Source organism: Scyliorhinus canicula, chromosome 3, assembly GCF_902713615.1.
Source record: "Scyliorhinus canicula chromosome 3, sScyCan1.1, whole genome shotgun sequence".
Taxonomy (NCBI): Eukaryota; Metazoa; Chordata; class Chondrichthyes; order Carcharhiniformes; family Scyliorhinidae; genus Scyliorhinus; species Scyliorhinus canicula.
Window position 1 is genome coordinate 82,846,697 of NC_052148.1, and position 25,681 is coordinate 82,872,377.

Here is a 25,681-nt window from a genome sequence, read left to right on the forward strand (position 1 = left end):
CCTCTGGCGGAATGACTCCAGAGAGGACATTCTGAATTTTAACTTTGAAACTTTATTTCCAATACCTGATGTTTCAGTTTTACTACTGAAAATTAAAACAATTTCAGTTGAACAATGTGCATCCTTACATTTACACACAAGTTGTTTTAAATATATCCCTATTTCTTTAGAAATTTAAACAAGTATAGAAGAAAGTGCAATCTTGTTTTTGCTTCTACGACTTTAGACAAAATGAAGTCACTTGCAAACACATAAAATGTCACAATATTACTGGTTCAACTACATTGCACTATCCAAACATCCAAGTAATCTCATTTCTCACCAAAAGCACTTCCTGGTTTCCAGAAAGTGGAGACACAAAGTTTTCCTCTAGAGTTGACATGTATCAGCCGTATTGACTGGCCTCATTTGATCAGTATTCATCACCGACAAACCTGGCCTGGCTTATCCCTCACTGTCCAGTAGCAATATCCACCCCAGTCACAAACTGCTGACCATTTCCCAACCAGTACTTCAAGTCGTGGGAGTGCAAGCGTACGTTGTGCCTGCCATTGAACAGCTTGGCCACGCAGTCGCAGACTGCTGATCGGTGGCGGGGACAAGTCGAACAGCATGCAGAGCACTAGCACCAAGCGGAGCTCCAAGCTGGCGCCACCACTGTTAGCATTGCACACCCATGTGGACGCCCAACAGTCCCAGTCCCCGTCCCCAACCCCCCCACGCACATGCGGTGACCAGAACGCAGCCCAGCCTCGCCCTGCCCAGCCTCCTCAAACGCCACAACCAATTGGGGAATCTCCGTGTCTGCATGGGTTTCCTCTTGGTGCTCCGGTTTCTTCCCACAAGTCCCAATAGACGTGCTTGTTAGGTGCATTGGACATTCTGAATTCTTCCTCCGTGTACCCGAACAGGGGCCATAGTGTAGCTTCGCTGGAGTGTTAAGCCTACTTGTGACATTAATAAAGATTATTATTATTCTTCAGGGTTTGTTCCTCAAAGATGGTCAGGAAGGATTCTAATATCTGGCACCCCGCCGCCAGTCTGAGCCCTGTCCTGATGATTGTGGAACACAGAGGGCATTGTTAGCCGCACGCATGGGTCTGCGCAGGGGAGGGGGCTCTGGGGGGGGAGTAGAGAAAGGTTTAGGGAGGGGGCAGCATGGGCGGGCCAGGACACGGCACGGTGCTGGGTGAAGGTGGTGTCAGGTGCAAGCTCGTCTGTGGGGATGGCCTGTCCCAAATCAACCATACAGCCCCGTGTAGGTTGTTGACCTCCTTACGGCACTGGGTGCAGATCCTCCTGGTCACGCTTCCCGAGCTGATGGCAGCTGCCACTTCCTTCCAGGGGGCACTGGCTGCCCTGTGGCTCACCCTCTGGGTCCCTTGGGGACACAGGACATCCTCCTGACTTTGGCTGCTTCTAAGAGCCTCCCCAGGTCTGTATCCCAGAATCGTGGGGCCACTCCTCGTGTCGCCATGGATGCGAGCTGAGTGGGGTTGGCTGTGCAAGTGCAGAGTGCTGCTTGACCTTGTTAGCAGGGGGTTGGTGATTGCGGTCCCGGTGAATCGGCCGGCAAGCATTCACTTGCGGCGTGAAGCCTGTGCGGCCTCCTTAAGTGGATCAATCACGCCAGTTCTCGCTCGCTGCCACACTTCGAATCCTTTTGGAAGAATCACGCCCAATGTTTTGAGTCTGGATGACTCTTTGTCAAAGCTAGAACAGAGTCTTCCAAACTCAAAATGTTAGTTCCATTCTCTCTCCGCAAATGCTGTCAGACCTGCAGGGATTGTCCAGCATTTTCTGTTTTTGCTACGTTATCTCTGTATCTATTGTCATGTGAGAGTCCCTTTAAGAAAAGTGTGTTTTATCAAATAGCTGCAGTGATGTCATTGTGTGGGTGGAGCTGGAATGTGATTCTGTCTTTTACTTTTCTTTTGAGCTGGAAGCTACTGTGTGTCATAGTTTCATTTTCAGTTGAAAGCTGTATTCAGACGGCAAGGATGTTGGAGTCTCTCTCTATGTTAAAAAGGTGTTCAGATCACTTGATAATTTATAAGTGATACCTGCTTTCTGTAGAGATTTCAAACCTGCTGCCTTTGTTAAAAAGGGTATTTTGACTTATGGATGTTGTTAGGAAAGTTATTAAGGTATCAAGTTATTATACTGTAGAGTATTGTATAGAACATAGAACAGTACAGTACAGCACAGCACAGAACAGGCCCTTCGGCCCTCGATGTTGTGCCGAGCCATGATCACCCTACTCAAACCTACGTATCCACCCTGTACCCGTAACCCAACAACCCCCCCCCCCCTTAACCTTACTTTTTAGGACACTACGGGCAATTTAGCATGGCCAATCCACCTAACCCGCACATCTTTGGACTGTGGGAGGAAACCGGAGCACCCGGAGGAAACCCACGCACACACGGGGAGGACGTGCAGACTCCGCACAGACAGTGACCCAGCCGGGAATCGAACCTGGGATCCTGGAGCTGTGAAGCATTTATGCTAACCACTATGCTACCGTGCTGCCCCATCTGTGGGGATTTGTAGTTGACAAACTGTTTACTGTATGTTTGTAAAGTGTTAACTGAATTCATAGAATAAACATTGTTTTATTTTTTAAATACTTAAGGTCTCTGTTGCATAACACCTGGAGAGTGGATCCTTGTGCTCCCCATAACCAAAATCTATTAAAAGTTGTAGGTCAGGTGAACTCCATGATATACTTTGGTGTTCTCTGAACCCTGGCCCATAGCACTATACCGTAAGGAAAGCCACCCCTACTGGAGAAGTGGCTTATCCAGCATCTCTCTTCAGCCTGCTGACTCTGTAAAAGAATACGCCATTGGACTTTATTCTGAACTTGTGTGAAACAATAATTGTTATCTACTCTGTGGTCATTGCCCTGTACCCCTTTCTTTCCCTTATCCCTGTTTTATTCTCTGAATGTGCTGGAGGCTATGTAGCAAAACTCCTTTCTGCGTAACGTTTGCAGTGGTGTTATTAATAAGATTGAATCACACCAAATTGTTAGGTGAATTAAACATTCTGAATTCTCCCTCAGAGTACCCCAACAGGCGCCAGAATGTGGCAACTAGGGAATTTTCATTATAACTTCATTGCAGTGTTAATGTAAGCCTATTTGTGACACTAATAAAGATGATTAGATTATAAACTGTAGGATTGGGAAATATACCACTGCTTACAAAGGGGGAAATCAAACCTGAAAACACCTTTCTGTTTAGGTACGGGTCGTGACAGGAGAAATCCAATCTATTTAAACTCCCTGCTGTTTGTAACATCGGTCTTAAATGGGAAACTCTTAATTTTTAAACTTTAAAAAGGGGTACGAGGGTGGTGTGAGAAAATGGTGTTGAGGTAAATAATTAAAGCCATGACCCATTTGAATGGTGGAGCAGGTTCAAGGAGCCAACTGCCTTGCTCCTGATCCTGTTTCCTATGTTCCTATGCAGTCTAACACAACACTTGTCTCCTCTTATACCCAGTTCCTTTTGCATTAAACACAAAGATTCGATGTGCCTTCCTAATCACTTGCTGCACCTACATACCAACTTTTGGTCATCATAGACGAGGACACTTAAATCCTTCAACTTGCAGTCTCTCCATTCAAATTGTATATTGCTTTTCTGTTCTTCCTGCTGAAGTGTACAAATTCACATTTTCCCATATTGTACTCCACCTGCCAATGTTTTGTCCTTATGTACCCTATGTAAATCCCTCTGTAGATTTGTTATCTCCTCTTGACCACTTGCTTATCTGCCTTTCTTTGTGTCCGCAGCAAATTTAGCTGCCAACATTGATATAGATTGTAAATAGTTGAGGCCCCAATACTGACCCTGAGGCATTCCAATAGTCACAGTTTGCCAACCCGAAAATTACTAATTTTTCCCTACTCTCTGCTCCTTGTTAGTTAACTAATATGTTACCCTGTACACCATGAGCTCTTATTTTGAGTAGTAACATTTGATGTGGCACCTTATCAAATGATTTTGGAAATGCAAGTACACAACATCTACAGGTTCCCCTTTATTCACATTGCCCGTTATGTCCTCAAGGACTCTTATAAATTATTGAAATATGATATCCCTTATACAAAACCATGTCGACTCTTCCTGATTGTATTCTGATTATATTTTCATGTCTTGCTATAACTTATTTGATGATGGATTCTAGCATTTCCCTATGACAGAATTTAGGCTAACGGACCTATAGTTTGCTGCTTTCTGCCTTCCTCTCAATCTGCTAGAATATGTGTCATAAAAATGAAGCAACAATAAGTTTCTCTTTACTATTTTTGCCTTAGCAGGAAATAGTTAACATCATAGCTGTTGTTATTTTCTTCATTATACACCATATTTTATTTTCCACTCTTTTCCTTACAGGTAGACTAATTCCTGGCCAGCGAAGTGCTCTATGGTTCCATTTGATGCATTATTGTGAAACCTGCACTGTACCCAAAATGCCAGAGTATATCCTGTATACTTACCATTCAGAATATTCCAACCTGCCATGGAAAGAGTTATATCCTGATCAAGCCTTAATGGACGAGTTCTTTAAAGTAGGTGACTTTGTGAAAAGTTGTTCCCTGCAACTTAAAGTTTATTCAACTCACTTTTGCTATAACTATGATTTTACAGATTCTGAGTATATCAATATTTATGTCTTGCTGCTTTGTTGGATGTACAATGAAGCCGACTTAAATGAACAGCTGACAAAACACTTTAAATTTCCATCCACAAATTCGCTTTGTCTTTTCCGATTACAGACTTTCCTGGTAAATGAATAAAACATGGCATTATTTGCAATCATCTGCATTTAATGACATATTAGGCAGGGTCAGCATGAAAGTGCAAAGTGACCTAAATTAGGTTTCAAGTGCACGTATGTGAACATAGGCAATGTGGTAAATAAGGAACTGCATGTGCAGGTAGTGGTTTTGGGAATATGATCTTGTGGTAATAAGAGATCTGGCTGAAAAAAGGACAGGACGGAGTATGCGGTATTAAATATTCCTTGATATATGGTGTTCAGGAAAGATAGGAATGGAAAGAAAGGAGGAACAGTGGGATGGATCAATGATAGAATTGATTTGATTACAACTGATAAATATTCGTGGTACTATTATAGGACTGGGTATATTCTATATGTCACCAACTAAAGGGAAAGAAATTGTAAGGAAGATACTGAGGGGTGAAAAACCTTTACAGTGGTTAGAGTGGAGGATGTTAATTATCCTGATAGACTGCATATATAAATTCTGTAAAAGACAGAGAGGAAAAGAAGTTGAGACAAGTCTCCATTATTACCACACTACCACTCAACTTGCTTGAGATTTTTGATGAAGTAACTGAGAGTTGTTGATGGGAATGAGATTGGTGCAATGTATATGGGCTTCCAAAAGGTCTTTAACAAAATGCCACATAACAGATTTGTTAGAAAAGTTGAAGTTCACGGAATAACAGAGACAGTGCAGCAGGAATATGAAGTTAGCTGACTGACGGGAACAGTAGTGGTGAACAGTTGTTTTAATAAACAAAGACTACAATGGGATGAGGGAGGAGTTGGCTAGGGCAGATTGGGAGCAAAGACTTTGTGGTGGGACAATTGAGGAACAGTGGAGGACTTTCAAGTGCTCAGAAAAAGTATATACCAGTGAAAAGGAAGGACTGTAGAAAAAAGGATAATCAGCGATGGATATATATTTAAGTAAATAAAGGAGGGTATCAAATTGAAAGAAAAGGCATACAAAGTGGCAAAGATTAGTGGGAAATTAGAGGATTGGGAAATCTTTAACGGTCAACAGAAAGCATCGGAAAAAGCTATAAAGAAAATTAAGATAGATTATGTGAGTAAACTAGGTCACAGTATAAAAAGGGATTGCAAAAGTTTCTACAAATATATAAAACGAAAAAGAGTAGGTAAGGTAAACATTGGTACTGCAGAGGATGAGAAGAAGGATTTGATCGGGCAACACGGTGGCAAAGTGGTTAACACAGTTGCCTCACGGCGCCGAGGTCCCATGTTCAATCCTGGCCCTGGGTCACTGTCCTTGTGGAGTTTGTACATTTTCCTTTGTGTGCATGGGTTTTGCCCCCACAGTCCAAAGATGTGCAGGGTGGGTGGATTGGCCACACTAAATTGCCCGTGACGCAGGGACACGATTCTCCGGCGACGCGGCACCAGTCGGGGCGTTGAAAGATGCCCCCATGGCAATTCTCCACGGTCGACCGGCCAAGTTCCCGCCAGCGTGGTTCACGTATGGTTCCACCCGGCGAGAGCTCAGTGTCGCAGCTGCGGTGGCCGTCAATGTGGGAGGGCGTGGGGATCTGTCTCCAGGGGCAGCCTCCACTATGGCCAGGCTCGCGATCGGGGGCCACCGATCGGCGAGCGCACGCAATCCGGGGAGGGGGGGGGGGGCTACCTTCTTCCGCGTCGGCCCGCTGTGTGGCTCCACCATGTTGCGCGGCGCCGGCACGCAAGTGGCCGTGGCGAGCAGTGCAGGGCCGCGTAAGGCTGCTGGAGCAGCACAGAGCACTTCAGCGCCGTTGGGCTCCCTGTGGGTAACAGAATTGCTGGGCCAAGAGGCCCGTTGACACCGGTGTGAAATACTCAGTGTTTACGCCGGCGTCAACACTTTTCAGAGAATCCCGGACAATGTGTCAATTCTGGGCACCATACTTTAGAAAGGATGTGAAGTCAATCGGAAAGAGATTTATGAAAATGTTTCCAGGGATGAGGGGACTTCACTTATATGGATAAAACGAGAGAACTGGACTTCCGGTGGCAGCGATATCCAAATGAGCCGCACATTCGGCGGGCTCTCACTCCGGCGGGGCTTTAGGGGCTGATTCCCCGCGATAGCGGGACCACGGAGCAGTAGGAAGGCGGTCGTGAAAGTACTGAAGAGCGGGCGGCGGCAGAAGAAAAGAGGGAAAAGGGACGAAGACAAGGAGCTGAGGAAACTGACCTGAAACTTAAGATGGCGGACACACGGACCTCGGACTCGGCATTCTAGCAGGCGCTGGATAACATGCTCCAGGTAATGAAAACCAGTTTTGAAGCGTTGAAGCGGGACAGCTTGGACCCACTCCAGAAGGCAGTGGATCAGCTGAATCAGAGGCTGGATGCGCAAGATGTTAAAGTTAAGGAGCTGGGAGAGGTGGTGGAGGAGCAGGCGGATGCGCTGACGGTCGTGGCACTAGATGTTGACGGGCTGAAGGAGCGGCAAAGAAGACTGCTAGACAGAGTGGAGGAGCTGGAGAATAGAGCCCTCAGGAACAATCTGAGGATGGTCGGCCTCCCGGAGGGGGCTGAGGGAGCTGATGCCGCAGCGTTTGTAGCAGACCTGTTGATGCAGCTGATCGGGGCTGAAGCCTTTCCGCGACCGCCGGAGCTGGAGGGGGCACACAGAGTGCAGGCGAGGCGGGGCGGCCGGTTGGACACCCCCACCCGATGGTGATTAGATTCCACAGGTTCGTGGACAAGGAGCGGGTGCTGCGGTAGGCAAAGAGCGCCAGAAGCAGCACGTGGAACAACAGTGTCCTCCATATTTAACAGGACCTAACAGGTGGCTCAGCGGCGAGCAGCCTTTAAACAAGTCAAGGAGGTGCTATTCAAGAAGCACGTGAAGTTTGTTCTGCTGTTCCCGGCTCGTCTATGGGTCACACACCAGGGTCAACACCACTACTTCTCCGAGCCTGAAGAAGCGATGGACTTTGCGAGGGATCAAGGGCTGGTCCCGAAAAGAAGCCCCACGGGTGCGAATTAGGGCCCGAGAACTACTGTATAAAGGTACGCCGAACGGCCTGGACTGCTGTCCAATGGTTTGCTGGGTCAAAGGTGCCAAGCGGAACATTTGGTACTCTTTCCTTTGCTTTTGGACACTGCTTTTTTTTTTCTTTTCTTCCACTTTTTTCTGTTTTCTCCTTTTCGGGCGGATTTTTACTTTTTGTGCGGCTCGCGGAGGACACTGGAGCCGGCACGGTAACGAAGGGGGGCCGGTCAGCGAGGGGGGCTAAGGATGTGGGTTGGGGGGGGGTTTGTTTTATTGATGTCCATGCCTTCCTGTGCCAGGGAGTTTGCTCCAGTGGGTTGGAGAGGGGGATGGGGCGCCGGGGAGTGGGGATGAAGATGGAGAAACAATGGGAATGAGACAGGAGGGCGCCGGAGTGATGAGTCACCGGGCTAGCAGATTGGCTAGTCAAGGGAGTCAGGTGGGGGGGGGGGGGGGGGGGGGGGAGATCATAGCCAGTGGATGGCAGGGGTGAGGGTATCGGGGGATGTTGCTGGGGGGGGGGGGTGTTCTGCTAACGTGGGAGGCATTTGAAATAGGCACTTAAAAGGAGGTTGAGGTTGGAGGCAGCCAAGAGGCGAGCCAAGAATGGCGTGACGCACGGGCCGCTGACCGGCGTTGGGGGGGTGGGTGGGTTGTGCCCACCAACCAGGCTGATCACCTGGAATGTCAGGGGACTGAATGGGCGCTCTGAGGGCGGACGTAATTATGTTGCAGGAGACACATCTGAAAGTGTCTGACCTGACTAGGCTAAGGAAGGGCTGGATTAGCCAGGTCTTCCACTCGGACTTGGACTCGAAGTCCAGGGGGGTAGCAATCATGATCAACAAGCGGATGCAATGTGAGGCGGAGGGCATATCCGCAGACAGGGGGAGGCAGATACCTGATGGTATGGGGCAGACTGGAGGGGAGAAGAGTGGTGCTGGTGAATATATATGCCCCGAACTGGGATGACGTGAACCTCATTAAAAGAGTGCTGGGGAAGATCCCGGACCTGGACTCTCGTCGGCTAATAATGGGGGGGGGGGGGGGACTTTAACATGGTCCTTGATCCGGCTCTGGATCGGTCGTGTCCCAGAACGGGTAGACTCCCAGCAATGGCAAGGGAGCTGAAAGGGTTTATGGAGCAAATGGGGGCAGTGGACCCCTGGAGAGCCAGACAGCCGACAGGAAGGGGCTACTCGTTTTACTCGCACGTCCATAAAGTATACTCTAGGATAGACTTCTTTGTACTAAGCAGGGACTGTATAGGGAAGGTAAAGAACACGGAATATTCGGCAATCACTATCTCGGACCATGCCCCGCACTGGGTAGACCTGCAGATCGGGGGGGCGAACTGCCAATGCCCGCAATGGAGGCTAGACGTGGGACGCTGTCAGAGGAGGGGATCTGTGAGAGGCTTCGGAGGTGTATGCAAAATTACTTGCAGGTGAATGATACGGGGGAGGTCTCAGCGGCGACCCTGTGAGAGGCACTGAAGGCAGTAGTGCGGGGAGAGCTGATCTCAATTGGGGCCCACAGAGCCAAGGCAGACAGGGCAGAGATGGATAGATTAGTCAGGGAAATGGGTTGGATAGATGAAGAGCACGCGGAGTCCCCGGGGGAGGTTTTACTAAGGGAGAGGCAGAGACTACAGGCGGAACTGGGGGCGCTATCCACGAGTAGGGCCGTGGAACAGCTTAGGAAGGCGAGGGCGTGGTGTACGAGCATGGAGAAAAGGCTAGCAGACTGTTAACGCAGCAACTCGGGAAGAGGGAGGCGGCCAGGGAAATAAGTAGAGTGATGGATGGGGAGGGGCGCAGAGTGGAGGACCCAGCAGGATTGAACATAAGAACTAGGAGCAGGAGTAGGCCATCTGGCCCCTCGAGCCTGCTCCGCCATTCAATGAGATCATGGCTGATCTTTTGTGGACTCAGCTCCACTTTCCGGCCTGAACACCATAACCCTTAATCCCTTTATTCTTCAAAAAACTATCTATCTTTACCTTAAAAACATTTAATGAAGGCGCTTCAACTGCTTCACTGGGCAAGGAATTCCATAGATTCACAACCCTTTGGGTGAAGAAGTTCCTCCTAAACTCAGTCCTAAATCTACTTCCCCTTATTTTGAGGCTATGTCCCCTAGTTGTGCTTTCACCTGCCAGTGGAAACAACCTGCCCGCATCTATCCTATCTATTCCCTTCTTAATTTTAAATGTTTCTATAAGATCCCCCCATATCCTTCTAAATTCCAACGAGTACAGTCCCAGTCTACTCAACCTCTCCTCGTAATCCAACCCCTTCAGCTCTGGGATTAACCTAGTGAATCTCCTCTGCACACCCTCCAGTGCCAGTACGTCCTTTCTCAAGTAAGGAGACCAGAACTGAACACAATACTCCAGGTGTGGCCTCACTAACACCTTATACAATTGCAACATAACCTCCCTCGTCTTAAACTCCATCCCTCCAGCAATGAAGGACAAAATTCCATTTGCCGCCGTAATCACCTGTTGCACCTGTAAACCAACTTTCTGTGACTCATGCACCAATAAGGTATTCCGGGACTTCTATCGCAAGCTGTATACTTCAGAGCGGCCGGAAGAACCGGAGGAGATGAAAAGGTTTCTGGACGGGTTAACATTCCCAACAGTAGGTGGGGGGCGAGTGGATGAGCTGGGTGCCCCGATTAGAGTGGAGGAGGTATTGGGGGGCCTAAAGGCCATGCAGGCGGGGAAGTCCCCGGGGCCGGATGGATACCCAGTAGAGTTTTATAGGAAGTTCTCTGAGCTGGTGGGCCCGGTCTTGACGAGGGTCTTCAATGAGGCAAGGGACAGAGGGACCCTGCCGCCGACGATGTCACAAGCCACTATATCACTGATTTTGAAGCAGGGTAAAGACCCGGAGAGGTGCGGGTCCTACAGGCCAATCTCCCTGATTAATGTTGATACCAAGCGCCTGGCAAAGGTACTGGTGGTTAGAATTGAGAACTGCGTACCGGAGGTGATTGGGGAGGACCAAACTGGGTTCGTGAAAGGTAGGCAGCTGTCGGCCAACTTGAGAAGATTACTTAATGTGATAATGATGCCCCCAGCGGGCAGGGAGGTGGAGGTAGTGGTGGCGATGGACGCTGAGAAGGCCTTCGACCGGGTGGAGTGGGACTATCTATGGGAGGTGCTCGGACGGTTTGGGTTCGGGGAGGGACTGGTGAATTGGATCAAATTATTATATCAGGCAACAAAGGCCAGTGTCAGGACAAACCGAGAAGTGTCAGAGTACTTTAGGCTGTATCGTGGGACCAGACAGGGCTGCCCGCTCTCCCCACTGCTGTTTGTGCTGGCCATAGAGCCGCTGGCGATTGCGCTGAGAGCCGCAGAGGGATGGAAGGGGATGGTGAGGGGCGGGGTAGAACATAGGGTCTCTCTTTATGCGGACGACCTGCTCCTGTACGTGTCGGACCCAGTGGCCGGGATGGGAAGTATATTGGGAATGTTGAGGAAGTTCAGCCAGTTCTCAGGATACAAATAGAATATGGCCAAGAGTGAAATGTTTGTGGTACAGGCAAGGGGCCAGGAGAACAGACTGAGAGGGCTACCATTTAGGCTGGTTGGGGAAAGTTTCTGGTACTTGGGGATTCAGGTGGCGCGAGACTGGGGCAGGCTGCACAAGTTAAATTTGGCCAGGGTGGTGGAGCAACTGAAGGGAGAGTTTCAGAGATGGCATGCACTCTCGCTGGCAGGGAGGGTGCAGACTGTAAAGATGACAATCCTCCCTCGATTCCTGTTTATTTTTCAGTGCCTCCCGATCTTTATCCCTCAGTCCTTCTTCAAAAGGGTTAACAAGATGATCATGAGCTTTATCTGGGCGGGAAAATCCGCGCGGGTGAAGAAGTCGATGCTGGAGAGGAACCGCAGTGAGGAAGTGCTGGCTTTGCCGAGTCTGACTAATTATTACTGGGCGGCCAACAACGCTATGATAAGGAAGTGGATGGTGGGTACGGGGTCTATCTGTGAGCGGGTGGAGGCAGCTTCGTGCAGGGGCTCCAGCTTGGCAGCCCTGGTCACGGCTCCCCTACCGCAGCCGCCGGCCAGGTACTCCACCAGCCCGGTAGTGGTGGCGACCCTGCAGATATGGGGCCAGTGGAGGAGGCATGTGGGGGAGATGGGGGCGTCGGTCTGGGCGCCAATCTGCGACAACCATCGGTTTGCCCCCGGGAGTATGGATGGGCGGTTTTGAGCATGGCGGGGGTGGGGAGGGTGGGCGATATGTTCCTGGAAGGGAGCTTTGCGAGTTTGAGGAGCTTGGAGGAGAAATTTGGTCTGGTATGGGGAAATGATTTCAGGTACCTACAGTTGCGGGACTTCGTCCGTAGACAGGTCCCATCCTTCCCACACCTCCCGCCAATGGGGATCCAAGACAGAATAGTCTCTAGGGGGGAAGAAGGGAAGGGTAGAGTCTCTGATATTTATATGGTGCTCATGAAGGAGGAAGGGTCCCAGATGGAGGAGCTGAAACTCAAATGGGAGGAGGAGCTAGGCGGGCAAATGGAGGACGGGCTGTGGTCAGAAGCCCTGAGTAGGGTAAATTCGACCTCAACATGTGCCAGGCTCGGCCTGATTCAATTTAACCCACATGACGGTGGCTCGGATGAGCAAATTCTTTGGGTTAGAGGACAAATGCGCTAGGTGCGCAGGAGGACCAGCGAACCACGTTCACATGTTTTGGGCATGCCCGATGCTTAGGGGTTACTGGGAGGGATTTGCGGGGATCATGTCCCGGGTGCTAAAAACAAGGGTGGCGATGGGTCCAGGGGTGGCAATTTTTTGTGGTTTCGGAAGACCCGGGAGTCCAGGGTGAGAAAGAGGCCAATGTTTTGGCCTTTGCCTCCCTGATAGCCCGGCGACGAATACTATTGGCATGGAGGGACTCAAAGCCCCCGAAGACTGAGTTGTAGCTTACGGACATGTCGAGTTTCCTGGGCATGGAAAAAATTAAGTTTGCCTTGTGGGGATCTGAACAGGGGTTCGCCCGAAGGTGGCAACCATTCATTGACGACTTTGCGGGAGAGTGAGCGTCAGCAGGGGGAGGGGATGGGGGGGAGGGGGTAGCGTAGAGTAGGAGGGAGAAATTGGCGGGTAGTACCGGTGGGAGAGGAGCAGGCTTGTGCAGTAGGTTACGACTGAAGTATTGAATGTAAATGGATGTTTGCACATTTTTGCCTTTTTTGCTTTCTTTCTGTTGATGTCTGTAACTATTTACAATGCCAAAAACTACCTCAATAAAATTGTTTGTTTTAAAAAAAAAGAAAAGAACTATACATACTGGCCGGAATTCTCTGATCATTAGGATTCTCTGTTTCTGTCAGCATCGCACCCCGCCTACAGGTTTCCCGGTGGGGTGGTTTTGATGGGAAATTGCATAAACAAGCGGCAGGAATAGCGAATCCCGCCAAATGGCGCATCACCAAGAAACACACGGCAAATTTCCAGAATCCACAGTAGTTTACTTTAATGAGCAATACATAAACTTACTTGGCAGGGCAATTGTTTATTTAACAGTTTTGCTCTTTTACAAAGGTAGAACAATGGTGCTTTCTGACACTGCTCGTCATGTAAAAATAATCATGTAAAAGTAATAACTGCTTCATTGCTTAAACAATGAAATATAACTCTGCCATTCAGTAGAGAAGATCACTAACCAAAGACTGAGATTGAGAAATATTTGTAATATTAGTACAGAATTTTGCTGCAGAGGAGGTGTTAGGAGCATAAGGGAATTTACTTTTTCCAGATTGTATTTTCTAATTCTTTTGTATGTGGAGATATGATTATAATTGCCAGTGACTCTGTTATGGAGGTCTATTCAACCATTCAATGTTTATATTTAATCTTGGTTTAGTTCTGCATAAATCCGAGAAGAAGACCATGTCTCAGTGATGCTCCTGATGCTATTTTTCAGGTAGAGAGAGGAAGTCCAAAGAGCTGCTTCCTATTTTTGGGAAATTTGCTATGTGAAGTTAACTGGGTTAGTGTTCTTTCTGATGCTCGGAATCCCCAACCACTCTTGCAAACACGGAAGATGGTTGTCTGTTTGTTGTTTATGATGGTTTTTCTGTCAAAAGAAGACAAACTTACAAGTAATCCAGTAAGTAGTTTTTTATTTTCTCCTGAGAAGCTTTCTATCAGGAGGTAATGCAACACATTATTAAAGTAACAGATTGATGAATTCTTTGAGTAACTGAGCATCATTCTGATTTGTTTATTGTATATAAGGCAATTTTCTCAGCTAAAACATAATTTAGAACGCCTATTCTATAATTTATCCAGAAAAGTCATTTTTAAAATGCTAAATTTAAAAGTATAACTTCAAATCTGTATTACATAAATCTGCAGTTGAAGCGCCACAGTCAAATGGGAGATGCAACTATCTATTTGTGCAACTAAAGCTAATAACATAGTACACACTAGTAACAGTCAGTCTCACAAAGCGGCAGAAAGTTAGAGTGCTTTGCTTGCGCAGTCAGGAGACAAAAATTAACAGGTGACATCATCAGAATGCTCTCTCTTAGGCAATTCTGCAGGGTCGAGGATAACTTGCGTCCACTCTAAAAATGAGTTTTCAGGTGCCTGAGGAGTCTCTGTCACAGGTGGGGCAGACAGTGGTTGGAGGAGCAGGTGGGTGGAGTGCCCAAGCTAACACGCATTCCTTTTGCTGTCGGTGCTTGGCTTCAGCTTGCACTTGGTAACAAAAAGCAAGGGGCAGAGTTCTCCATTTCAGAGATGAAGTGCTGACACCGAAACAGAATCGGTGGACTTCTACAACAGCAAAATTGACGTATCTCCCAGAGCAATTCATCAAAGTTAATGGACTAGCACCGGATGCACCACGTGGAATATGATCAATTCCAATGAGAAACAGTGTCGCTTACGCTGCAGTTGGGATTGACACTCAAGAGGTTGTTAAGCTGCAGTCACATATTAGCACCCCAGTCCCCCCACACACACTCATCACAGCCAACAAGATGGCAGCAGGGAGAGCGGCGCCCTGTTCACGGACGCTGAACGTAAGACCCTGCTGGATGCCGTTGGGGAGAGGTGGGCTACCTGAACCCCGTGGTGAGAAGGAGGATGCCCTGCCCCCGATGGGCCGAGATCCCGACAGCGCAGGCCTTGGGTGATCCCGAGCGTGCAGGAACCTGGCGTGCCAGCTGCAGACTGCGTCCAGCATCACCACACTCGGCCGGGATCCGTGCCGCTGGTCGGGAGGGCTTCTGCTAGATCTGGGGGGACTGGTGGGGATTGGCCAGGGGGTGGGCTGTGGAGTCGAGGTTGATGGGTTGTGTTTGCGCACTGCCAACGCCATGTTGTATGGCGCGACAGGTGCAGGTCGTCAGCCGTGCGCATGCGGGACCCGGCCATTCTCCGGCCGTTTCCAGCACAGTCCGCGGGAATTTTACTCGCCGCCAGTGCTAGCCACTCATCGGTACCAGAATCGATGAGGGTTTTGCGCCAATTTTTCAGTCATGAAAGTCCACACATGCTCCGTTGACATTAACATTTTGTCTCCCAAATGGAGAATCCAGCCCGATAGCTATCCTCTAGACAGTCCACCATTCGGCCAATCTGCAAATTTCTCAATCATGCTCCCCACGTTCACGTGCAAATCGTTAATATATAACACAAACAGTAAAGGTCCCAACACTGAGCCCTGTGGAACACCACTTGAAACAACTTTCCAATTGCAAGGGCCGCCATCAACCATTACCCTTTATTTCCTGTTACCTAGCCAACATTTTATCCAGTTTGCCACATGGGCTTTCAATTTCTTGACCAATCTGACGTGTGGGATGTTGCTCAATAGATTTGCAGGATCTTGCGGACGTAACACTGATGTGCTTCTCCAGGGTTTTGCGCTACCTTCTGTACATATCCCATGTCTCCGAGCAATATAGGGGGGTACTCTATCGACCATGAGCTTGGTACCAGATAGATTATGTTGCAGACCCGTGGAGAAAGGAGGAGGATACATTAAGAAGAGAGACAATCTATGCTGCTCATGTTTCTGAAATGTAGGTTTATAATTAACCTTTAAGAACATGGAAAACATCAATTAAATGGTTATAGTATTGTAACTAAAAATTCCAATTTGGTATTTTTGTCCTCCATTCAATATAATGACAGTAGCATAGTAACCTATTATTTCCATTGTGCAATAGATTTGTTTATTTTGTTAGTTTGGTTCACGCATTCGCTACGGGACTTTGTTCCCAATTAATTGAATCACACCTATAGTCTTGCTTATTTAATTGTATTCATAACATAGGTTTTACTAACTGAGCTGTTAATGCTGATCTCTGCAGGAATCCCCGCTACATAGCCTTCTTGGACAATCGAATGCAATACCGTGGCATTTTGTGGATGTTGCATCATATCAAAATGTCATCAGCTACTTCAGTAGCCACTACTCACCCTCTGTTGTAATTTTAAAAATTCCATCAGCTGAATTGATACTGAAGCTTTTAAAAGTCGCTGCGGGTTTTTCTGAAACCTTGGACACACACAGTGTAAGTAGATTCTTAAATAAAAATATTTGTTTAGTCAGGATGACTTATGTTGAAGTTACGTGATGCTTTTCTAATTCATGTCTTTCAGTGATGGCCTTTGAACAATATTCACTGACTAAATACATCTCTGTGCATGTATCTAAAATCAGCTTGTATGTTTATTATGTGTGACATCAAAGCTGCTCAGAAATTAGATACAACCTTTATCGCAATGTGTGATAAATGCAAACTTGTTAGACATGTTGGAAAACAACACTAATGAAATTGAAGTTAAATAATGGCTGTCACTTGCATTGCCCTGGAATCCTTGCAACTATATATGCGGAGAGTTTCTGAATCCACTCTTGCAGAATAACCTCAAATTCTGAAGCAGGACTCTACAATTGATGCATGCATGAGAAGAAACATTGAGCAACTAGTTCAACAGTGAGCACAGAGGGGAGGAAAAATCAGATTGATTTGTTTAGAAGTTATGATTGTGATGCCTGTGCACCGATTATGGTGTTCCATTTCTCTGGTTTGGACATTGTATCGGAAATTGCTAAATATCCTATGTTCACATAACATGTTCTCTCTATGAGGGAGTTGGTTTTCATTTTTATCTCATACTGCTGATTATTTTAGCTGCTAATGTTTTTTTGGGGGTTTCTTTAGGATGCTACACATAAATGCAGGGCATATATCCATCAAGTTGTCCAGTGCCTCATCACTTTGGATCAGAATGCGCAGATAGTCCATGCTCAACTAGAACATGAAATGATAACTCTATTGGATGATATTGTTATCTTTAACCCACCAGGTAAGTGCAGTCAGAAAAGTACTGAGGGGAGTCAGTGGAAATCTAGTTTCTGATTTAGTGATTTAGTGCAAGTCCTATATAATTGAGTTATAGCTTTTATATGTGTTGTAACATTATGTACTGTCTGGTGCTTTTCATTTCGTTATAACAGCTTGAAAACAAGTACACTTAATCATATATTTGTAGAAAATGTAGAACGAGTAAGACACCCACACTCCCAAAGCACCTCCATGTGAAATGGAACAAGAACAGCGTAGAGATGAGCTGCCCAACCACAGATGAGTCAAAGATAGAGAAAGACTGATTGAACCATTCTGACATGTTGATGCCGACATTTATTATCTCTTCCTCCTGCCTCTCCCAATTAATTAAGGAAAGACCTGTTAAATTCCTCTAAGTTGGCCAAAGACAGTCAGAAAGCTACATGATTACTTGTGCCATTATTTACAGATAGCCTTTGATAATTTCAGAAGTCCTTCAGTCTTCAAAAAAACCATTAACCTAGGTGTCTGAACCATTTTGTGATGCAGAAAAGCTTGCACAAATGTATGCTCATGCACAGACGCATATACACTATTTTATTTGAACTAGGAAGGAAAAGAAATGGAGTAGGCCATTCAGCCCCTTAGGTCTAATATATCATTCAGTCAAGTAATTATTTTCAGTTACTCGTTCACAGGATGAGGCACCACACCAAGGCCGACACTAATTAACCATTTTTAATTGCTCTTGATCTACAACTCAAATTAATTTACCCGGCATTGATCCATAGCTCTTGATATCGTTACGCAACAATAAACCTGTGACTTTATATACAATACATCTACCAATCTCAGTCTTAAAATTTTCAATTGATCTAACGCCCACAGACTTTGAGGAAAAAGTCACAGATGTTTGTTTGTATTACAAATATACTTTCAAAAATAGTATTAAAGTGCATTAGAGGTAAGTTAGTCATTCTGCTATTGTATATTTAATTAAACTGATGATTCTCAGTAAAGTTTTCATGAATATTGTTTTTCTTCCATATCCCTTCCACAGATGTGGAGAATCAAATGCGTCACATGGCAATAGCCAGCCTTTTTATGGAAGTACTGATGATATTGAATAATACCAGTGTTACGTCAGCAGAATCACTGCGAGTGAGTTTGCGGTCTTGGATTGAGACAAAGATGTGCTATAATCTTTCATTACCACTACTGACTGCAACTTGTCAAAGTCTGGCATCTGTTAAACACATGGCAGAAACGACTGAAGGGTGCATCATGGCTTATTTCAGGGATGGTAAGAAACATGTGCATGTTTGAGGAGCTGGTTTAATTTTCTTCACCCTTTTATCTAGCTAGATGTGCCTGTAACATTCCAGGATATTGTTTCTATTTGATCTGGAAGATTGAGTTCATAAACCGTTAAGTTCCAGCAAGAAAGAAGCTGTTTTAGTATGTTTAAGACAAACTGGTTGAAAGAACAAATCGGCTATCTCAAAATTGTGTATCAAGGACAGAAGTTCTCATTTAAAATGGTAGCTTTGATTAGACTTAACTATTGCAATGCACTCCTGGCTGCCCTTTCACCATCCATCTTCTGTAAAGGCAAGGTCATCCAAAACTCTGCCCACATCTTAACTCACATCAAATCTTCTTCAACCATTTATCTGTGCAAGGCGTCCAGGTAACTCTCGCCCATCCGGATGTGCCGCAAGGTCTGAAGCTCAGACTCCAGCTCATCAATTCTGAGCCCAAATTCCTCAAGTAACAAACACTCGCTGCATATATGGTCACTGGAGCTCGCAATGGGATCTGCCAGCTCCCACATCATGCAGCTACAGCACATCGCCTGCCCAGTCATTTCTACTTAGTTAATTAATTAGTTTTGTGATGTGTTTTTTTTTAAATTTAGCACAGATTTCCTATCAGCTAATCAGGTCACAGCTTTCCTGTGACGTCAGTTTTTTCAGCTTCAGTGGAATCCCCGATACACCTCGCTCCGATGCTCCGCCCTCCTTGAATCTCCGGCTCCTCCTGCGCTCTTTTAAATCTCAGACTCCTCTCGCAAAGATGTGCAGAATAGATGGATTGGCCATGCTAAATCGCTCCTCAGTGTCCAATGGTTAGGTGGGGTTACAGGAATAGTTTGGGAATGTGAACCTCGGTAGGGTGCTCTTTCAGAAGGTCGGTGCAGACTCGTTGGGCCAAATGACCGCCAGCACTATGGGGATTCTATGATTTTATTTCTGGCCTCTTGTGCATCCCCAGCTTTAATCACTCCATCAGTGACCAAGTCTTCGGTTGTCTAGGCCCCATACTCAGCAATACCCTCCCTACACCTTCCCACATCTCTGTCTCACTTTTTTCTTTAAAACACTCCTTAGAACATACGTCTTTGACCAAGCTTTAGGCTATCTGTCCTAATATCTCCTTGTGTGGCTTGATGTCATTCTTTGTTTTATAAAGCTTCTGTGAAGCACCTTGGGGCATTTTATACATTAAAGATGCGATATAAATATGTTATTGTTGTTCGCACAATTGCTTAATATTTCACCTGGAAATATCTTCTATATGAGTATAAGTTGACTCCATTTATCCATGACACTGCATCTACAATTCCATATAACTGGCCCCAGAATTGTTAGGCTTAATACTGAGAAATATTAATATTGTAATAAAAACAAATGACGGCAAATGCTGGAATCTGAAATAAAAACAGAAAAAACTGGACAATCTCAGCAGGTCCGACAGCATCTGTGGAGAGAAAAGGGAACTAACCTTTCGAGTCTGGATGACTCTGACAAAGCTTTGACAAAGAGTCATCCAGACTTGAAACATTAGCTCCCTTTTCTCTCCACAGATGCTGTCAGATCTGCTGAGATTGTTCAATATTAATATTGTGTAGTTTTAATTTGTCTAAACCTTTAATTTAAAACTTGTATAAAATAATTCTTCCCAAGGAACTTATTTGACAAATTGCCATGATGATTTGTGATTAAATAGATTTTTGATAACAGAAATGTGCATTTTTTTAAACCTAGGAGCATGTCTTGATCAGTATTTTGGATGGGGACCAATCTTGGTATCACTTCAAGTTCCGGAGCTAACTGTAGAAGAATTTATAAAAGACTGCTTGGACTTGGGGAGTTACTTAACACTTTATGTGTACATTCTTCAGCATTTGAACATGGAGCAGACTCTGTCCAATGAAATGAAAATGCTAGTTCTACTTAACAAATGGATAGAGCAAGCCTTTCCCAGGTAATATCGATTAGGTAAGAATAACTTTAGGGAGCTATATATTTTAAATGGTCTAGGAAGAAGTAGCTTTTTCTTAACAATTAGTAATGTAAATAATGTCAGACTGATGAGACAGCATTTTGTTTAATTTGCAGGGAACTTTCAAATCCAGAGCCACAGTTGTGTGAGAAAAAAAATCCAATTCCATGGTTCATTTTAACGGAATAAGTGTGCAACAATAAAGAAAGATAAACAATTTTAAATGATGCAGAGTTTTATCCAGTCTCTCTGAAAAATCTTAAAGCACTTCACAGCATTGAATTAATTGGAATTGCTATGACATGTTGCATAATCAAGTATGACAATAACATTGCACAAGCAGCAATTATATTATTGATTTGTTTTTGGTGACACTGGAGAAATGTAGGCCAGAACACCTGGAGAATTCAGTTCTTTCACTTGTGCCATGGAACCTTTTAAAGAGATGCACGAGTGATATCGTGTTACCATTTAATTGACTATGATTTTTAATAGCACCTCGAAAAGTAACATCTGTGGAGGTTGGGATGTTGTCAAGGGAGGAGAGATACTTAATTCTTGCAGCATCGACAGATTTATTGTTCAGATATGGTCTGGTTGCAGACACCAATAAATATCACCAGTCCTTCTGCTCTTGAAAATGAAATGTCCACAAAGACTTTCAGGATAGTTTCTATAACTTAGCTTTTCAATCTTCCAGTGTTGTCATTTGAATGTTTAAAAGCTGCACTTGCACCAGTAGCGAGTGTGCGTATGCACCGGTTGAGGTCGGGGTATTTTAAGCTACACTGAGGGACGAGACAAGGGTGTCCCCTCTCCCCACTACTGTTTGCTCTGGCCATAGAGCCACTGGCCATGGCGTTAAAACCCCTGAGGAAGCACTTCCGGTGGCGTGGGCGTGCAGGTTGGCCGCAGTGCAAAGAGCTCCCTCCGGTAGCCATGAGTCGTGGCGTTTTCGGGGATTTCCCCGAACTTTAACGCACCCCCCGACTATCGTCGGCCTTTGGGGCCGTCGGGAACAGCCAGTGGGGCCGGTTTAAAAACCGGTGAAGAACCCGAGCAGCGGGGGCGGAGCTACAAGGAGGCCGAGGAGACAGGCCCGAGTCCAGGACACCATGTAAGTGGGGTGTCCCACATCGAATGGCTCCCACCTAGGAGGGAAGATAGAAGGCTGAAACCTGGTACCAGGAGAGTTCTGGATGAGTACAGAGGAGAAAGAAAGAAAGCTGGAAGATTTAAAGAAGTTTGGTGAAGTTTTTTTCCTCCCTTTTTTTTTAAAGAAAGAATAATTCAAATTGATGAAGGACAGAAGGGTGGAGGGAGAGAGAGAAGAGTAAGAAAGTAAAAAACAATAAGCCGCTAAAGGATGCAAAAAGCAGCGTCGAAGAAAGGAGGAAACGCGGGGTCGCCGCTGAAGGAGAAGACGAATAAAAGTGGTAATAGGATGGCAGAAGCCAAACTGCAAAGCGGGGCCACACTATTTACGATGGAGAAGGTGACCGAGGTGATGGCGGTGGAACTGGAAAAACAGTTTGTGAGGCACATGCGGGCCTGGAAAAAGGAGACAGCGGTCACATTGAGGTTACTGGTGGAGGAGGTAATCGCCCCGATGAAGGTGGCGGTGGCAAAGGCATTGGCCGAGGTGAGAGAGCAGGGCGAGAAGATGAAGGAAGTGGAGGAAGCCGTGTCACGACACAGCGACCAGGTCACCTCGATGGGAGATGAGTTGAGGAGGGCTGTGGGGATTAATAGAGGTCTCTGAGCAAAGCTGGAAGACTTGGAAAACCGCTCAAGGTGGCATAATTTGAGAATTGTGGGCCTGCCCGAAGGGACAGAGGGCCCAAGGCCAACAAATTACTTCGCTAAGAAGTTGGCGGAGCTGATGGGGGAGGGTGAGAGCCCCTCCCAGTACGAGCTCGCCCGAGCCCGTCGGTCATTAAGGCCGAAGCCCAAAGTGAACGAGCCGCCAAGGGCAGTAATTATCTGCTTCCATAAGTTTTGCATGAAGGAGAAGGTATTAAACTGGGTGAAGCAGAAGTGGGAGGTACTGTGGGATGGTACTACGGTCCGGATCTACCAGGACTTGACGGTGGAGTTGGCAAAAAGACGAGCGGCGTTTGGGCGAGTGAAGGCGATGTTGTACAAGAAGGGGGTACGATTTGGTATGGTGTTACCCAGCGAGGTTGAGGGTAACGTATAACGGCAAAGACTTTTATTTTGAGACAGCGGATGCGGCTGAGGCGTTCGTGAAGGCAGAAGGCTTGGGACAGACATGAAGAGCGGAACTGCATGAGAGACTATGGACTGTTTGAACAGCCAGAAAATGTATTAATGTTATAACTTTCTTTTTACGGATTTGTATTGTAATCTACTTCTCTTTGCATTGTTATAGAGTTTAAGTTAATGGTGGATTGATGGGCGCTGTGTGTTGCGATGGTTAAATGTTATGTTAGTGAATTGTATGGGTTGGATTGTTGGGTTTGGTTTTTTTTTTCTCTGGGGCTGGGTGAACGGGGATGATATGTCTTGGCGGGGGGAGCCACCCGCACTAGCTAGCTAAAGTCAGCTAATGAACGGAGGAGAGAGGAGAGGAGGGCTGCGGACATTGGAGCCTGGATAGCAGGCGTCAATGGGCCTATGAGGCGAGCGAGAGGGGGGGGGGAAGGGTTGAATGCTGGGGGATGTTGTTTCAGGGGGAAAGGTAGGGTTAGGGTTTCGGGAGGGGGGGGAGGGGTTCGATGTTAACAATGGACAGGGGCGGGTCAGGCTTATGGGCCAGGGCCCGGCGGTATGTTGATGGTGGATAAGAAAGGTGGGGGGGTGAGAGACCCCCAATAAGGATAGTCACATGGAACGTGAGAGGGCTAGGAGGTCCGGTCAAGAGTGCGTGCGCATCTTAAAAGTCTGAAAACCGATGTAGCAATGCTGCAGGAGACTCACTTGAGGGTGAAGGATCAGGTGAGACTTAAAAAGGGCTGGGTTAGCCAAGTGTTTCACTCTGGATTTGATGGAAGAGCTCGAGGGGTAGCGGTGTTGGTCAGCAAAAGGGTACGCTTCCAGATGGAGAAGGCAGATCAGGGGGGTAGATATGTGATTGTGGCAGGGGCGCTGGACGGGAGATTAGTGGCGCTGGTAAGTGTATACGGTCACAACTGGGACGATGTGGGATTTGCGAGGAAGGTGTTTGGAGCCATTCCTGACTTGGACACACACGAGCTGATTGTGGGGGGGGACTGGAACCTGGTGCAGGAGCCAAGGTTGGACAGATCACGGCCGCACTCGCTGGTCCCATCGGGGGGGCAAAGGCGCTAGCTGGGCTAATGGTGGAAATGGGAGGGCTGGACCCTTGGAGGTTCCTGCACCCAGGGGAACGGGAGTACTCGTTTTTCTCAGCAGTCCATAGGGTATACTCGGGGATTGACTTTTTTGTGGTGGGAAAGTCTTTGCTGGCGGGAGTCAAGGGGTCGGAATACTCTGCAATTGCTGTGGCAGATCACGCGCCACACTGGGTGGATATGGTGCTGGAGAAGGGGTGGAAACTGGATGTGGGGCTTTTGGGGAACCAAGTATTCTGTGAAAAAATTGAAAAGGTAATTAAGGAATACGTAAGATTAAACTGTACGGATGAGGTGTCAATGGCAGTCGTCTGGGAGGCTCTAAAGGCGGTAGTGAGGGGTGAGGTGATTTTGTTTAAGGCCAGGGTGGACAAAGAGGCTACTAGATGAGATGTTGGAGGCAGATAGGAGTTATGCGGAGGATGGGGACCCAGCGATGCTGGGAAAGAGGAAGGAACTACAGGCGAGCTTCGACCGACTATCCACCAGGAAGGCGGTGCGCCAACTGAGACGAGCGAGGGGTGCAGTTTATGAACATGGAGACAAGGCAGGGCATATGTTAGCAGGTCAGCTCCGGAGGGAGGCAGAAGCAAGGGAAATTCTTCAGGTAAGGGATAGAGCCGGGAAGTTGGTGGCTCCGGAGATGATTAACAAGGTTTTTGAGGAATTCTATGAGAGGTTGTACAGGTCAGAGCCACCCGGGGGAGACCGTGAGATGCTGGAATTTCTAGATGGGTTGGAGTACCCGAGGCTAGGGGAGGGAGACAGGGCTACATTAGAAGAAGCAATACTGGAGTAGGAGATAAAAGACGCGATTGGGAGGATGCAGTCGGGGAAGGTGGCAGGGCCGGACGGGTTTCCGGTGGAATATTATTTAAAATGTAAGGATAAGTTGGCACCCCTGATGGTAGGGATGTTTGAAGAGGCAATAGGGAAGGGAGTGCTGCCGCAAACCTTGGGGCAGGCATCGATTTCACTGTTGCTTAAAAAGGATAAGGATCCGACGGAGTGTGGGTCGTATAGGCCCATATCACTCCTTAATGTGGCGCAACGGTATTGGCGAAGGTACTGGCGGGTAGGCTGGAGGGGTGCCTCCCGAAGATGATAGGTGAGGATCAGACAGGGTTCGTGAAAGGGAGTGAAGTTAAAACTCACCACTATTCTTAGAATTCCCCCTATACCAAAAAAAGGTTGATATTCTAAATGGTGAACAGGGATTCTCACTCCCTGACTCCAGTGCAGGCTTCTGTGAGTGCTATTCAGGTCAAACTATCTTTTCAAGTTATCCCCCGGTATAACCCATACCTTCACCGAAGAATTTCACCTACTTACCCCTTAATAGCATTGATGTCCTGGGTCCTGCGTTATTAAGGAAGTGAAGTAAGCTAATAACCACTTTTTCAGGTTAAGTTATTTTTATTATTATATTTTTTCTTTTAAAAGCTGCAAACACTTTCTTTACAGAAAGGAAAAAAGATCTTGCTTCTGGCTGCTTCAGGCCCACCTTGGCAATCGATCTTCTTAAAATCTGGTCTTCTTGAGTTGTATTCGCTTGTGAACTCGGTTGCTGTGTCCTGTTCTTCCCATGCACCGAGCTGTGAGAGCTGGCTCTGCTAGCTATCTCTAAGCTGACTCTGACTCCTGTTTAAATTCTAGTCTTCCTTAGATGTATAACTGTTTAAACTCGGCTGCTTGCCTTGTCTTTCCCATGACCGAGCTCTCTCTCTCTCTCTCTCTGAGTTCTCCTCCCCTTCTCTCCTGTTGCTGGTTTCCTCCTGTCCTCTGTCCTTGTTGCTGCTGCTCCCTGGGTTTATATTCTCTTTCTGAGAGTTATTAAGTTTTAACGACTTTATTGTAAATGGGCTTGTTTCACTTTGATAGTTTAAAAGTATCTTTGATGTAAACATCTTACTACAACTAATTATTC

At 46.7% G+C, this 25,681-nt stretch overlaps 1 protein-coding gene across 4 annotated transcripts in view; it reads left to right on the forward strand.

Annotated features, from left to right (window-relative positions):
- epg5 (ectopic P-granules autophagy protein 5 homolog (C. elegans)) overlaps positions 1-25,681 on the forward strand; it is a 236,083-nt gene that overhangs the window by 192,662 nt on the left and 17,740 nt on the right. For 3 of the 4 annotated variants that reach the window (XM_038790783.1, XM_038790784.1, XM_038790785.1), the window contains exons 36-41: positions 4,407-4,582; positions 13,750-13,935; positions 16,151-16,354; positions 17,009-17,153; positions 18,195-18,437; positions 20,182-20,401. In XM_038790783.1, the coding sequence (XP_038646711.1) occupies positions 4,407-4,582; positions 13,750-13,935; positions 16,151-16,354; positions 17,009-17,153; positions 18,195-18,437; positions 20,182-20,401 (1,174 nt within the window). Of the gene's footprint in view, positions 1-4,406; positions 4,583-13,749; positions 13,936-16,150; positions 16,355-17,008; positions 17,154-18,194; positions 18,438-20,181; positions 20,416-25,681 lie in introns of all 4 variants that reach the window. The other variant, XM_038790786.1, reaches the window with a different exon arrangement.